At 44.8% G+C, this 16,899-nt stretch overlaps 1 protein-coding gene across 1 annotated transcript in view; it reads left to right on the forward strand.

Moving 5' to 3' along the window:
• ZC3H11D (zinc finger CCCH-type containing 11D) overlaps positions 1 to 16,899 on the forward strand; it is a 147,985-nt gene that overhangs the window by 106,609 nt on the left and 24,477 nt on the right. Inside the window, exon 11 of the mRNA XM_085651189.1 lies at positions 6,550 to 6,777. Coding sequence (XP_085507315.1) covers positions 6,550 to 6,777 — 228 coding nt within the window. The remainder of the gene's footprint in view (positions 1 to 6,549; positions 6,778 to 16,899) is intronic.

A 16,899-nucleotide genomic window follows, 5' to 3' on the forward strand; every position in this document is an offset into this window, starting at 1 on the left:
CATCTCACTGGCAGCCATACTTCCAGCCTGCATCTGCTCCATGGTCTCCAGTGTCCTCCGCATCTGTGCCAACTCTGTGCTGTCATCGCTGGTACCTGTCTGACTGGACAGTTCCTGTATCCGAGTAATGGCCCCAGCGAGGTCAGTCAAGGATTGTCGGTGAGCTTGGTGTGGACAGGGGGTGTCCGTAAGGGACTGTACGTGGTCCCTGATGGAACTCAGACACCCACGTATGGCCTCGAGTTTGGCTGCCACAAGCTCGAAACCCAGCCGCAGCTGGCCTGCAAACTCCACCTGGCAACCCAACACACAGTGTTGAAATTCCATGTATTGTTCGTGGGGGTCCTGGGAGACAGCCGTGGTTGAGTGTGTTTCCTGCTGTGTGGTCTGTGCAGTTGGTGGGGTCACCTCGAGGCAGCTGGCCTGCCCTGCTCCTGGGGGTGGGGTGCGGAGGCTGTCCATTATCCGCTGGAGGGTGTCTTGACATATGTGCAGGTTGTCCTCTTCATCATCACTGATGGGGTTTGTGGTCTACTCTGCAGTAAATGTTGATTATCCCTCTGCAATGTTAAGGGGAGATGCAGGTTAACAGAGTATCCACTGTATGTTGACGCTTTGCAGATGTTTACATACAGACTGCATGACAATGCATATTGTGACTGTTTTGGTGGAGCTGGCTATTTGATGGCACACAGTGGGATTTTCGACTACATGACGAATGTGTGGTAGTACCCGTACATTATCATCACACAGTGTCAGTCAATACCAGATGTGATTGGCCAGTTACTACGCACAAGCAGAACCTGTTGTGTCTTCTGTCCTGTGGTGTAGGTGTTGAACTTTAAACCACATTGCCGTCATTGCGGATGTTCTGTGATTGCTATGTGTGTGTGCCGCATTGTGGGGGAGTTGCCCCTGCAGCTCTGATTTCGTGTACCCTTATCCCTTTGAGGTGGTGTGCCTTTGAATTGTGTGCTTTACAGGGGCTGAAATGTTTGCGACTTGGGTCATATGTGCTCTTGGACAGATTTTGTGGCCTTGTGCATCGTTCGTCTACTGCGTGTATTGGATGGCATGGGTTGTGGTTGCATGTGGATATGTCAGAGTGTGACCTGCTCCTTTATGGATGTGATCCGCACTGGACCACCTCCATGTTGATTTGTGCACCATGTCATGTGTTTTGGATGATGCCATGCTATTGGTCATGCAGTGTCACTTGCATAGTCAGTGTGGCTCACACAGCCACTGCTTTTCAGTATTCCTCACATGTGCATGGCTCGGTTGTGTCGTTGGTGATTTGGAGGGGGCCCATATGTGCACATAGTGGAGGTGGGCCTACTTGGTGTTCTTATGTGTACTGCAGTGTGCCGAGGGTGTCAGGGACATGTTCCACAATCATTGTGGGTGTGCAGTGTGCTACACATAATTGTGCATGTGTGCCATTGTGCCCAACTCCCCCCATTCCCCTCTCCCTGGTGGTTACTCACCCTGTTGCTGTTGGGTCAGGTCATTTCGAGCTATGTCCAGGCCACCAACTCCTGCAACCATCTCCACACTGATAACTGTGGCCACCATTTGCTCCAGCTGATCCAGCTCCTCCTGTGGCGCAGGAGGCCCACCTCCAGTAGCCCTTGCTGTCTTCCGGTTGGCGGCGAGTTTCTCCTTGGTTTGGCTGCGCATTTCATGCCAGCGCCTCTTGACCTCCTCCATTGACCTCCTCGACACTCCGACTGCATTGACGTTGGTGACGATGGATTGCCATATTTCCGTTTGGGTTGCCAGTGCTGCAGTGGAGGTGACGAACAGTTGTTGATGGTGTTCTATCACCTCCGTGACGATGATCCGGTCTTCCTGAGCACTGAACCCCGTCTTTCTCTTCTGTTTGCCCTTCTCCGACCCTGGGGTTCCTGGCTGGTCCTCCATGGGTTATGTGGGGTTTGGCTTGTCCTCTGCACTCAGTCTGGGTGCATGCATGGTGCTACGCAGTTTGAATAGGTTTTGGTGTTTTTTTTTGTTGCTTTTATAGTGCATTTTCCCGCATGACGCGTGGGAATTGCAGGCCTGTCGCTGGTTTTCGCTGATTTTGGCATCGCGCTTTGTGGCATCGTAACTTTTTGGGCGTTCTTGTTTCGCATTTTTTGTTTGTCGCGTTGGTTTTTACGTGATCATTTGGTGCATTATCCTGCTGCTATCGCATGGTGCCGCCGGGTTGGGAATTGGACGTTAGGACGGTGTTATTTTCTCGCGATGTACTGCGATATGCAAAGTTGTGTTCAGCTAAATTTGTGATGGTCATCACACGTTCTTGAGAATATACCCCTGAATTTCTTAATACCAAAAAAGAGTCACAATAAGTAAATAAAAATTAGGATTTCTCCCTATTTTACATCTGCAGCACAAACTGACTTTTGTTCTCAATGTATTCTCGTGTAGCCTAAACATTGTAATACTAATTCACCTAGTGCTAAAAAGGCATCTCCAGGCTTAATATAACAAAGCCACATGAATTGGCCAGCCTTCAATTGGCTCCCTTTGAGAGCATACTATTTATTAAGGCTCTCCACAACTCCACCTCTAGCTGCCTAGACAAGGTTTTCTAGCCCTGGCATCCAACCAGAAGTGTAAAATCTATTACGCTTTGTTACCTTGACATTCACTCAGCCAGGTACGGAACATTGGATGTGAAATCTCTTCAAGTTCAAAAGTGGCACATTGGATCGTCCTTCCACCATATATTAAAGTCAGGTGACGGTTCATGCAGAACTGAAATTCATCTTTCCGATTATAAATATGATGAGAAGCTGCTACTACTTTTGCCTACCTCAGATCTCAACATGCTAACTTACTGGCATTCAGACTTCCCATTCTGCCCTTCAACCTATTGGTCATATGACTAGGATAACTGTACTACTGAATATCGAAAATATGAATATCATGATACAAGAATATTTTGGACAAAATATCGAAGACCAAATATCAAAAGGTAAGGGCAAATAGAAGAAGTATCCATCCATCCATCCATCCATCCATCCATCCGTCCGTCCGTCCGTCCGTCCGTCCGTCCGGACACTTGTCTGTTTCACTTTGTGGTGTTTAAGAAAAATAAAGAACTGCAAAATACTTGGATGCTGTGGAGGCATTTTTGAGGACCGTACCTGCTTCGAATCTCGTCTCAGTACTTAATATATATATTATCTACTGGCGGTCGCCAGTAGATAGTTATAGTTACAACCTAGTTTCCATAGGAAATCTCAAAATTCTATTTTGAATAACTTTGGCGCCGGTTGACGAATCCTCACGAAATTTTCAAAACAAATGGGGCGCTCCGTTCAGCTCCTACCCTGAAAGTCTCGGGGTGATTCGTCAAGTGGGGGCCGAGAAAAAGGGGGGGTCCCAAAACGCGTTTTCCCCATGCATTTTTCCATAGGACCTTTAGTCGCAGCTACAGCCCGAACGGCTGAACAGAATTACGTGAAATTTGGCAGAGAGGTAGCCATAAGGTCAAGGAAGTGCCTTTTGCAGGTCTGGTGTAAATCTGTTCAGTATTTCCTGAGAAAATAGCATTTAAAAGCATATCAATATCTATACGCGCGCACCGTGCGCGCACTGTGCGCGCACCCTGCCGTGCGCGAGCGCAATTCTGATTGGTTGTTAGATGTCGGTAAACATTCGAATCGGTCGAAACCAGGAAGTGTCGGCCGCCATTTTGTCTCTCGCAGTCTGAGGGAGCGAAAAAAAAAGGTGGAGAACGTGAAAAGGGGGCAGAGTGGACAGTTCTTGACCCCCTAGCCTTGGTCAGGGGGTCACAGAAGGACCCCCAAGGGAGAAAAAAAATTATTATTATTTTTTTTTAAATCGCGAGGTGCGCGCACCGCACGCACACGGCACGCACTGCGAACGCACCATGCGCGCACCCGCACGGTGAAAAACATGAAAAAATAATAATTTATAAATACATAACTTAGCATTTAAAAAACCGTACAAATTCACTGAAAAAACCATAGGTTTCACACACGTTATAGTTACGAATTAGCATTTAAAAAACCTTGCAAATTCACTTAAGAAAACCATAGGTTTCACACATGTTATAGTTAGCTGGACATTTCACTCGTAAAAAAACAATGAAATTCCCCCGTTATAGTTAGTGCAGGCAACTATAACTCACGCGACCGCAATCCTCTGCTGATGACGTCAGATATTACATCACTGATGACATATGTGTCTTTATGAAAAATAAATATTTGTAAGATATGTATAGCTAAAGATTAATGGAAGAAGACATGGGTAAATAAGTGTCTAAATACAGTGATGTAATATCTGACGTCATCAGTAGAGGATTGCGGTCGCGTGAGTTATAGTTGCCTGCACTAACTATAACGGGGTAATTTCATTGGTTTTTTACGAGTGAAATGTCCAGCTAACTATAACATGTGTGAAACTTATGGTTTTTTAAATGAATATATATATATATATATTATTTATATAAATCATCAAGGTATATATAGTTGAAGTTAGGTATAGAAAACCTATGCTTATTTACCTTTCAATATTTTGGCTTTGATATTTTGGCCTCAATATTTCCATACCACAATATTCTAGCTCCAATATCCATTGGACACACTGGCTAGGATTGGTCTTGATTTATTCATCCTCAGGTATTGGAGGACCTTTATTCACCCCTTGATACTAAAGCTTCAACATTATTTCCTCATATCAAGGCTGCTGTATGACCATTGATGTGGGTACATTGGGGCTAATTTTTTTTTACATTTTTTACATATTCTTACATGTCTTTGTGAATCGATTTGAAATGTCCATCTCCCTTTTGGTAAAAATGTAGGAAGGCACAATCCTTTCTATTTGTACCACTTGTATCGGAATACTCCCTAAACCATCCCATTTTAGATGTTTTAGTCAGATTCTCAAAAACATGCAATGTTAGGTAGGAGAGTACGAAGGAAGTACTGCATTACTTGTCCCTGTGAATAGACTCCACTGACTCTAGGTGAGCCATCTTGCCTCTTTGGGTCTCATTTTACTCCTCTGGTCATCCACAGTGCTCTCTGAACTGATTTTGCAGTGGTACATATTACAAACCCTACAAATATAATGGATAGACTAATACATAAGGACAACTAGGCTTAACGCACAACCTGTTTCTCCTACCTACAGAAGCATGAGCAAATAATAGATAACCACCCCTACTGAACAAAGTCAATTATTAGAATGGCTGTCTCACATAATTTCTCCCACCAGTACATCATCATCACAATTTCTGCACAATACCTGGACAACATAAATACCTGCTATGATCGTCTTGTGTCACCACTGTGCATACAATCAGTGTGGGGTGAGGTCGGCCTATTTCAGCACTATTAATTAATGACAACAGCAAGATATATTAAAAATATAATACATTGGTGCCTGCAATCCCTGCAATCCCTGCATAAACGTTTGTCTCTTCATTATTACTATCAAGTTGTGATGTCTCTAGTCACCTGTAATAAAATTATAAAGCTGCTCAATTGAAATAAGTTGTTACGTTGAGTTGAAAGACAGGTTACAGAGCAAAACTAAAGTTGCAGTTTAAACAGCAAAAATGAAAACTGTTGTTTCCTTCTTCTGATCTCTTTTTCTAAAGTGAACAGTGATTGGCAAAAAGGTGATTTATTTGCATGTTTAATTTCTGTAGGTCATTACAGGAAAGATAACATCTTTACATGTTTAAAAAACACAAGAGTGGTAGTAATGTATAGCGGATCGCACCTCAGAAAACAATATATAATCAGAATGGGCAATCGAAATATTTTTCTTAATTTCCTAGTTCATCAAAGACAAAAGAACAATTTGTTGTGGTGCCACTCAGGAAAACAAATGCACGTTACTACCTTAGGTGCACAAATACACAGATCCTGCAAACAGTCACTATGTGAAGCAATATAATATACAAGTATCCCGGCACTCAAAAGTAATATCCTGTTTTTTTCCTATGTGTAACCATTATAAGCAAACTGCATTCAATTTGTGTTAATATGTCACTGGCAATAAATCTTTACATGTTTCTCCACCTTCTGACCTATTTTTTTTTCGATCTGCCATAGAGTAAACTGATTACATCTTTTTTGTAACAAGCTACTAATTGCTTTTCAGTCTCTTTAAATTTGCAGTACAAATATTGCTTTTATTTTTTATGTCTGCAGCCAAACTATCATTTCTATATAGAAGACCAACACATCATGGATTTAAGTACTTTGTGGAAAGGGTAAAGGTGTGACCATATATTATAAGAAAAAACATATATTCTTCTTCCATATATTAAAATAATGTAACAAGTCACCTCGTTGTTCCATGATCTTATTCAGGAGCTTTTGATCTTGTTCTTCTCAAGTCATGAAATTCCACTGTAAGTTGCAATATCCTTGTAATATATGGAAGATGATATTTAATCTAACAAATGCTGACTACGTTGTGCCATTCTTTACCAGTATCATTTATATTTTTACATAATATTGATGGTATCGTTTTATATGATTGTCTTTTTTTGTCTAGCACCCTCTGGAAGACCAAAGGTAAAAGGAGTTTTTCACAACCAGAGGTGGAACAGGGTTGGAACCGATAATGATGTGCCTGGTACAGTTCTTACCCAGAAAGGCACAATGAAGAACTTTAATTCAGTCCCCTACACGCCTACCGTTTCATCAGCTGCTATTAATAATACTGGGTGCAGCATTGCTACAAATGTCACAACAAAACAATCCACAGATAATCCTTCCACAAGTAAGTATTTCAATCTCTGAAATAGCATTACCTACATTTTTATTAATAATTGATTATATTTCTCATTAGTTTCTATATTTGAATAACTTAATTTAAAGAACCTGCGAGCATTTATTTTTGGTATAGCAAAAAAGTATAGAAAAATTGGCACACGTTGGCGGATATGGAGAGGAAAGCGAACTCTTATTTTAAAATGAACATCAGCTTTCAAAGATAACATTGGCCTCAGGGTGTTTTCTTAAGCATGCACATTCAATGTGTGCAGGAGTTTCATCTCTTAAAACACAATTAAGGAGGGAGTATAAGCCACCACATGTCCTCCCAAGGTTCAGACCCAAAAAACATAAAGGTATTGTGGCTACGTAGTGCTTTTTTTAATTCTGTTTATTAGGTTTTTTATATTCCAATACATCGGTACAAGAAACAAGAGAGCTTAAACAGCATCCAATACGTTCTGTTACATAGCACAGTCATGCACATTCTTCAGGTGTTATGCAGTAGAGTATTTCCCATATTATCTTTTAAGATTCACGCAGGCGATTTTTGGCATCATTATCTACAGTTCGCCACTGTCATCATATGTGCCCCTCCAATTACTTCTAGATTTCGTATGCATCATCCTCAACAACAGTACTGTTCTCAAAGGGCCTTTTTCCCCCCCTATGTTCATGTCCCTCTCCTCCCCCCGCCCCTCCACCCTCTTTACATATTAGGATTTCTCTAGATTGTCTTGTCTGGGTGCATCTGGATCTGGTAGGTGAGCAGCCAGTTAGGTCCGCAAGGGGTCCCATATGTCTTGTGGCCGGGATGTAAGCAGCATTAATTCTGCGTATGCTAGGAGCTGGTCCTGACAATATATAAGATCATGCAGCTAGTACTTAAACTCAGGGGCCCTCCCTCTTCCCCACCTGTAAGATACTTTACGTTTGGCCAACAGTAGTCCTAGTGACACATACTTCCTGAAGGAGGCCTCCATTTCCGACGTATGGCCCAGCACTTCTACCAGTGCCCAGAGCCACAAGCACAGCTCTCCAATATCTCTGAATGTGCTCACAGTCCCACTCCAGATGCAAGAACCACTCTCCCCCCCGCCGCATCTATCACAGCAATTATTTTCTCGGAGCTGAAAGCAATGGAGCGTGGCTGGGGAATAATATATGCGATGCAAATGTTTGAAGTGTATTATACGGAGTCTACTACATGCCAGCACTTTTCCAATCTGTTGGTAGCAGTATGTCCATTGGTCATCGCTAAGAGGGGACCCCAGGTCCTCATGGCAGCAGGCCCTCGAGCTCCGGCCCTGATCAGGACTGTTTGCCTGGGTGGAGCGGTATAGCAAAGATACCAGTGCGTGGGTTTGGTGCTTTGTAGTAGTTGGTGGAGTGGAGCCATTATCTCAGGTTCAGCAGGGAAGTCTGGATGGCAGTCTTTACGTCTTGGCGTAAGCGACGTAAAGAAACAGATCCATGGGAGTTGGCTGACGTTCTCCAAAAAACCCTTCCCGTCCTCATATTGGTCGCCCCATGTCAGCTTCCCTGTCCTGCGCAGCATCTGCCTAAAGCTCACCTCTAGTGTAACCCGGGAGGTCTGGATGATGCAGCGCCCCCATCTTGGGGGAGTATAACATTGGCGTCTGCAAGCGCGTTGCAAAGTTTTGCCATGCCTTGTTTGTGCAATCTACTGTTGTTGGGTTTTAACCCCCATGCCGCTTGGAAGAGGAGCCCAGACATGCCGTGATCAGGATGGGGGGCAATGTATCCCTGTTACTCAGCTAAATGCGGCATATAAGGTGGTATGCCGCAAAGTGTGCTTGGGCACACTGGAAATAGAGCTCCATATCTGGCGCCTCAAATCCTCCCCTCAAAAATGACTGGGTCAGGAGTTCAGTCTAGGCTGTTTCCCTCCCCATGCCAGCAGTTTCAATTGGTTGGGCCCCCCAGGGTTTTGAAAAAAACTCTTGCTAGGTGCATATGGAATGTTTATGAATAGATAAAGTAGTTTTGTAAAGACTTCCATCCTAGTCAGGGAGACGCGTCCTGCCAATGATAGAGGCATAGAGATCCACCTCGTGATGGACTCTGTCAGCGCCCCCAGCATGCGGCCATAATTGTTGCACATCATCTCTTATTTATTCCTTTTTATCGTGATTCCTAGGTATTTGAGTGCCTCTTCGCACCATTTAAATGGATAATCGGGAGCAAATTGTCAAGTAGTCGCGGTGAGAGGGAAAATCTGGGATTTTTCCCAGTTGATGTTGATTTCCGAGATCCTCCCAAAGGGTATAAATTCCCTGAGCAATGGGTTAAGGCTGATGCTTGGGTCTCGTAGATACAGTGTTATATCATCGGCATAAAGGGACACTAGAATCTGTCTGGTTGGATACAGCAGTGCATACTCCCTATGATGCTGCCTGAGCTTGGCCGCCAGCCGTTCCACAATCAGCGGGAAGAGCAGGAGTGACAGCGGGCACCCCTGTCGTGTTCCCCTAGTGATCTGGAAGGGGGAGGAGTATAATCCATTAATTAATATCCTTGCCTGCTGCTGATTATATAATAGTTGGACCCAGGAGAAGAATGGGGTGGGAAAACCCATTCGGCGGAGTACACTCAGGAGATAATCCCATTCAAGGGAGTCAAATGCCTTAGTGGCATCCAAGAACACTGCTACTGCCTCTAAATCTGGGTCAATGTCTTGCATTAGGGCAACTAGGGTACGGAAATTGTGAGATGTCGCTCTCTCTGGTATAAACCCTGACTGATCACGTAAGACCAATACATTCATGAGGAAGTTCAATCTATTTGCTATCACTTTTGCCAATATGTTTGCATCACAATTTATCAGCGATAGAGGTCTATATGAGTCGCAGTTATCTGCTGGTTTCCCGGGCTTAGGTATGGATATTCTGAGTGCTTCTCTGAGCGTCTCAGGGAGTACACCTATCTCCAGGGCTTCCCCATAAAGTTATTATTATTATTATTAAATTAAATTTATAAGGCGCACAGCTACCCAGAGGTTTCCCGGTATGCAGATAGAGCGGAAGGGCTGTTTTACTGGCTGAAAAACCAGGTCTTCAGAGTCTTACGGAAGCTTTTATGGTAGATTTCGCGGCGGAGTAGTGAATTCCATAGCACAGGGGCCAGGTACGAGAAAGAGCGTCCGCCCATGCGAGAAAGCTTGAATCTGGGAACTGTGAAGTTGCCTTGGGATGCGGAGTGAAGATGGCGGGGAAGGAGATAAAGCTGGGCTAGGGAGCAAAGGTAATGTAGTGCTGTGCCCAGCTTGATCTTGTGCACGTAACACAAGGCCTTGAATTGTGTACGTTGCTCAATCCGGAGCCAATGGAGATCACGCAAAGTGCCTGAAATGGAGGATGTTTTAGGTATCTGGCAGAGTAGCCGTGCTGCGGAATTCTGTACCACCTGCAGCTTGCGTATTAATTCCTTATTGGCTCCTACAGAGAGGATGTTACCGTAATCAAGCCTAGATGGGATTAGGGCCTGGATGACTGTTTTTTGGGTGGATTCAGGCAGCATCCATAATATCTTGCGGAGCCATTTGAGAGTAGTGAAGCACGTGGACGTGGTCTTGGCTACTTGCTGTTTCATGGTCAGCTGATCGTCAATCACTATGCCCAAATTGCGAGCGGTTTGTACTGGTTTAGGGAGTTTCTTCAGTATTGGGACTAGGCTCTCGCTGTATGCTTCATAGAACTCTGCGGTTAGGCCATCCGAGCCAGGGGTGTGGCCTGATCTCAACTGCATTATCGGTACTCGGATTTCTTCTTTTTCAAGCTCAGAGGAGAAAAACTCTTTTTGCCCATCTCCTAGCCAGGCCAAGGCAGCATCCTCAAAATATGTGTCAAATGCTATGGGTTGTGCCCTTTGTGTAGCATATAGGGCAGTGTAAAATGTATAGAATGCTCTCAGTATGTCTGATGCATCCCTACTTACTTTCCCATCCAGTTCTGCAACATCTAGTATTGTGTTGGAGAACCGCGGTTTCCGAATTAGCTCCGCAAGCTCCCTATCTGCCGTATCCTGATATTCGGACAATGTGTCCCCTATTTTTCCCTACATGCACCTCCCTGCGTCTCCATCCGATGGATGTCCGCTTCTAGTTTACGTAGTGTGGAGCGGATATCTCTCAGTATCTTCCCTCCCTTTGAAATACATATTCCTCGAACAGTAACGTTAAAGGCTTCCCATACCATGGCGAGTTTAGAAGCCATATCTATATTTTGTTCAAAGAAGTCTGTAATTTCTTGTTGCAATTCTAGCCTAAAGGGGCCATCTAACAGGATATGAGGGGGCAGCCTCCAGCTTTGCTATAGGGCAGTCATAACTGGAGGGCTATCGTCATTATCACTGGGGAGTGGTCGGAATATGTGTGGGGTAGGTGGCGCGTCTGCAACGTCCATGGCCGTATCCCTTTTGAAATGAGCCAGTAATCTATGCGTGACCACGAGGGATGTGCCGATGAGTAGCATGTGCCTTCTCTGCTGTCCTGGTGTGGAGCGCAGCAAGCGTCAGACAGCTTGTGGCTATTCATTATGTCTCTCAGTTGGCGCTGAGTTCTGGTGTAGTGTTGAGCTTGGGGGTGTAAACTGTCCACCGCTGGATCTAATGTTATGTTAAAATCCCCTCCCCCATATAATGTGGGTGGACCCTATGTCTACAATTTCCCCCACAACGTCCTAAAAAATTCAGGATCGTCCATGTTAGGACTATAGCAGCATGCCAAGTTTATGAATTGTGATGCTAGTGTACCCCACATCAGACAGTATCTCCCTTGCGTGTCTTGCATAGATCCCAGTGCTACATAGGGTACTCCTTTCTTTATGAAGATGGCTGTTCCCCGTGCAAATGTGGAGTAAGTAGTGAAGCTCCTATGTGCTGCCCATCGGGAAGCATATATAATCGGGGCAGTGGGACTCGGATGTTCCATGTTAAAAAATTATAGCGGGGCGACACTGAGTTGTCCGTCATGTCTGTACATTATAGTCAGCTTGAATGCAAGGATGCCTTATATTCTCTATTCCACTGCGCAGTAACTGCTTTTTCATCTCCTGTCTTAACTGTTTCTGCTCTCAAACTTAACCCCCCTTCACTCCCCCCTCCCACAACAGCATCCCAAACTTGCTGTGGTATGCACAACCAACCTTCCCACCCCAAGAAACAAACAGAATTACAGTGCCGCAGCAACCTGCGACAGTGGTATATAATTGAAGGGCTAGGGTACTGGCCAGTGCCATTGATCGTAAACAGATCACTACCCGCTTGGGGTGTAATGTCCTGGCCTTTCTAGCGTTATAAAGACTGCCTGCATAATAAAAATCTAAATAGGAGAAAGAGAAAAAAACAAAGAAAGAGAACAAACCATGTTGAATCAACAATACCTAATTAAGGAAGGGGTGTCCTACAGGTGTCTCACAAGAGGGCCCATCGGTTCTTCCTCGCCGGGGCAAGGGTGCCTGGAGTAATCTTTTTCACTCTCAGTCGTTTATAACTGCAGGCATACTTAGTCAATAGTTGCCAGTTGTGTCACAGGTCCCCTCCCTGCCATCCTTTGTTTCCTTTAGCATTTTGGTTTAGTCAGTGATGTCTTATGCAGTATCATATGTAAGCAGCCTATGTAGTTCCTCTATTACGTAATCTATTTCCGAATATCATTTTTGGTATCAATCTTGATCGGACATCGATGAGGGCGATCGTGAACGTCTGTCAGGTGCTTGGGATTGAGGAAACTGCCACTTTAGGAAGTCTGCAGCTTGTTGAGGGTTGGAACAGAAATATTGCTTGCCTTGATGTGTTATAGGGAGGCGTGCTGGGTGCAGCATGGCGTATGGTATATATTCGCTTGTTGTAGCTTCTTTTCAACAGGTAGAAATGTTTTGTGAGCCTCTTGCTCTGCTATAGTGAATTCAGGATATATCGCAATTGTTGAGCCCTCAAATGACAGTTCTCTCTTTTCTCTTACCAGCCATAGGGCAGTGTCGCGGCCTCGATAGTTTAAAATCCTGGCGATGATTGGCCTTGGTGGGGCTCCAGGTGGGGAGCGCTTGGCAAGCAATCGATGCGCTCTTTCTACTATGAGCATGGCGGAGAATGCATTTTTCCCAGACACAGTTGTGAGCAGGTGCTCAATGAATTTCCCCTCCTCCCTGTGTTGGTGAACTCTGCTGCTATCAGGATCCTGATGTTGTTTTGTCGCGATCGTGATTCCAGATCTTCATTTTTTGCCACTATTACTTTCAGTAGTTTGTCCATGTCCGATATTTGTGCATTCTGACTGACTTCTATGTCTTTGATCGGAGATTGCGATGCTCCGCGTCCTTAAGACACTCATCGTGCTGTTCGATCTTGCGGGTGATTGTGATTTATGCTGTCCCTCTTGGCCTCAATAGAAACAAGACTATTTTTCATGGTGAGGCATAGTTCTTTTAAGACACTCGCTGAAGGCTGATCTTCAGCAGATGGACCCTCTGCCATTTCGTCTTCTGGTTCACTCAAGTAGATCTACTGGCCTCAAATTGAAATTTAGTTTGTTTGCCGTTGTTTTTGCCCATTCTGCACTCATGACGTGGTCCAGCCTGCCGTGATCCGATATTTCTAAATGTGTGCTCCGGCTCACCTCCTCAAGTTCCTGGATAAGGCTAATAAGCGGGAGGGGCATTGATCTGTCCCGCGATCCCCTTCTCAATCGGGCAAATCTCCCTTCTGTATTGCGCACCCTGACCCAGTGCTTTCACTCCTTTCTTTGTGGACAGCTGCAACTTCCTGGTCCTCTGGTCAGCCTCTCCCAGACTGGACGCCCTACCTGGCAATGCTCACAGCTATGTTTATTTTGACATGTTGACCAGACAGCTGCAGAAAAAGCACAGGCTCCGCAATTATCGAGGCCCCTGGGGAGCGACAGCAATTTACTCAGTCTCTTCTTCGGAGGTGCTGGTTTTCTTCACACATCTCTCTCACTACCCGGGCCGTGCACAGGACCAGTGTCTCTGCCCCATTCTATGTAGAGAAGTGCGGCTGTCCGCCTGCTCACACTATCTCGGCCGGCAGTAAACTGTAGGCAATTCAGGCTCCCTGCTCCGCTGCAAGGCCTGCTGACGTAGTGCAGTAGCCGCTGACGCTCAGGCCACGATGCAACGCAGGGTCCCGGGGTCCCAGGCTGTTGTCACTTTGGAGTGGCAAGCACTGCAGACACGTCGGCACCTCCTCGCTAGCGATGTTTAGGAGAGGGCTGGAGGGGCTGCAAAATTGCTGTGGGCCATCACACAGGCCCGCGCAGGAGGGACGGCAGTCTTACTCACTGTGTTGTTGGCATTGGTGATCAGACTGCTTGTCACCGCCTGCCCGCTTCAGCACATCCACCAACGCTGTCCCCAGGCACAATTTAGTAGTCCACTCTGGGTGGGCCACCCCACCACCTGCAGGCACCGCGATCGATGCACCTCAGGCGGCAGAGGTACCAGGCCTCTCGCCTAGCAGCAGCCCCCGACTCCTTTGGTGGCTGCCATTTTAGAAGGCGCTCGTCAGCCTTCAGGCATGTGTCATGATTCCGTGCACCGGTTACCGCCGTGCAAGAGCTTGTATGTCGCCTCCAGCGTCTGGCGGATCAATCGCGCCGCTGATTCATCGTTTGGACATCGTCTCCAGCCATCTGAGACAGGATTTTAATGATTATCTGCTCCGGGCTACAAGTGCCTCATGCAAGTGCGTACATCTTGCTCACCCTCTAGCTCCCCCCTATGTAGTGCTTTGTTAAATCAGTGTTTTATGTACAAGTCACTTATACCTCTAATTATGATGTTGAGGGGGGTAACATACGAAAAAGTGAAAGACCATTATTTTTGGAAGTGGAAGCCTCACTCACATAATGTGACATGCTTTGTCATAGGCAACCTCTCCCCACCCTGGTAGGACAATAGCACCAGGGCAGACTCAGCCTCCTAGTGGACCCGATGGAGGGATTTCTTACGTAAGATATTTTTCTGGAAAAAACAGGGGGATCCAGATATAAGTACCTAGAGGTGTCCGGGTCATTACCATTAATAGGTGATTTTAAACAAACTATGGGATGGAATGAGAGCACAATGGCTCGGACTGTGGTCTTCTTGCCAACATGCTGGAGTTTCATCCCCAGTTACTCATCATCTCCTCCCTATCTAAATATATCAGTATTTCTCAGTAACACCCTGCGTTGCAATAGGGAACAGGGTTGAAAATGCATGATTTTTATACATTAGCAAAGTCCTTATACTAAACTTTTTGGTGACAACTGTATACAATACCAGATTATTTCTCTCCATGAATTGCCCCTTCTTTCTATATGTACTGGTTTGATTTATGTAATATTCCTTTGTTTGACATTTTTCAGGCCCTCTTCATAAGTGCAATATTCTCTCTCAATATAGATTTTCAGATTTGATCTCAGTACTAAGAAAATACTCTTTTTTTTACCTTTATTGCACCTTTGATCTAGTTGCCCTTTTCTGTACAAGTTTGTTTTAACTTCATGCATGAATTTCATACAATTTTTACTCCTTGGCATCTAGCGTGTCTAAATGGGAAAATGGCATTGCTAATTTGTAGTGCATCTCATATAGAGCTCTTCACTGGACAAATATGTCAGTCAATATAGATTATCAGTTTTCTAGTCTTATCCACATTCTTAGACTGGCTCAGTTTATCAGTCTTATTCAACAATGTTTCATTAACTGAGAGATAAGTGAGTGTGAGTCCTTACTGGAACAGTTTATTCTTTATTGAATCTTGCTGGTGCATTCTCTGTTGTTCCTTTACTTGTGTTAATGGTGTTGCTTCTCTATCGATGCATGCATTAAGCTCATCTGTTACCTCCATCATCTTATTGGGAGAGGGTATGAATGGAGCCAGAAAGGTCATATTCACTTCCATACCCTCGAAGAAATTGGATTATTAGTTGACGAGGGTGAGAACCCACTTCAAAAAATAATCCCAATCCTTTTCAGGTTGAACATAAAAGTCATTAAATAAACTGTTAATCCCTCTGGTATCTTGGTGCAAAAGCACTGACAATTTACTTAGAGAAAATGTGTGGAGTATTTATGCAGTACTCAAACAGAAATAAAGTGAAAACACAAACCAAGCCCATTTGGAATAATAGAATAAATGGTAATAAATAAAATGACCCCAAGATGACAATAATCCAATCAATAGAACAGGATTTATGCATTTTTAAAGGTTTTGTCGAATATAGCACCTGCGAGTTAAAGGTCGACTATGATGGAGCACTGGCCGGATACAGAACCAGGGGGCATATCATCAAGCCCCGGAGATAAAATGATTGCCGCTTTAGCGTCCGTTTTCAGACAGAAAGCGGCAATAATTTTATCACCTAATCAGCAAGGTCACGCTATCGCGTGAATCCTTGCATTATCGCCCTTTCCCCCAACGCCTATCTTTGCATCTCTAATGAGATGCAAAGTGGGCATTGCTGCCCTGACATAACTGGAGAAATGTCGCTAAGCGACATTTCTCCAATTATCAATGGGCACACTAACCAGCAGAGCGACAAGCAAAGTAGCGATAGCCTCTGTTATCGCTACTTTCCTTACGCCTGCTTCAAAACTGACTTAGCCATGATATCCTATGTAAGGTGGATATCATGGCTAAGTATGCCTTGCCCTATCAGCAAGCTTTCGCCAAACCTTGTGCAATTATCGCTGTATTTCCAGCGATAATCGCTCAATTGGCAGCTTGCGCTCTGAATTTTATTGCTTTGTAGATAAGCGTTGCTGATAGCACGCTATCTCCACGATAAAATTCAGAGTTGGCCGGCGATAATTATCCTCGCGCTATCTTCTGACTTTTATGCAAGGACCATGCAGCGCAGCTCTGCTGGGTTCTTTATCAGATATGATAACGCCCTCAGTTAGGAGATGCATGGCACTGTGGGACTCTGCCTGGCTTTGCATTGGATCTTGTGAATTCTTCAGTTAAACAGGAAGAAGTACTCTCTGACTCCAGCCGAAAGACCTGAGAACAACAGCACATCGAGGATACAGGAATCATTCCCACAGAGGCCAGCAGAGGGGACAAGGTCTGGTCTAGTTGGGTCTGGTCAAGGCAAAGCAATAAA

Source organism: Triturus cristatus, chromosome 4_1, assembly GCF_964204655.1.
Source record: "Triturus cristatus chromosome 4_1, aTriCri1.1, whole genome shotgun sequence".
NCBI classification, from domain to species: Eukaryota; Metazoa; Chordata; class Amphibia; order Caudata; family Salamandridae; genus Triturus; species Triturus cristatus.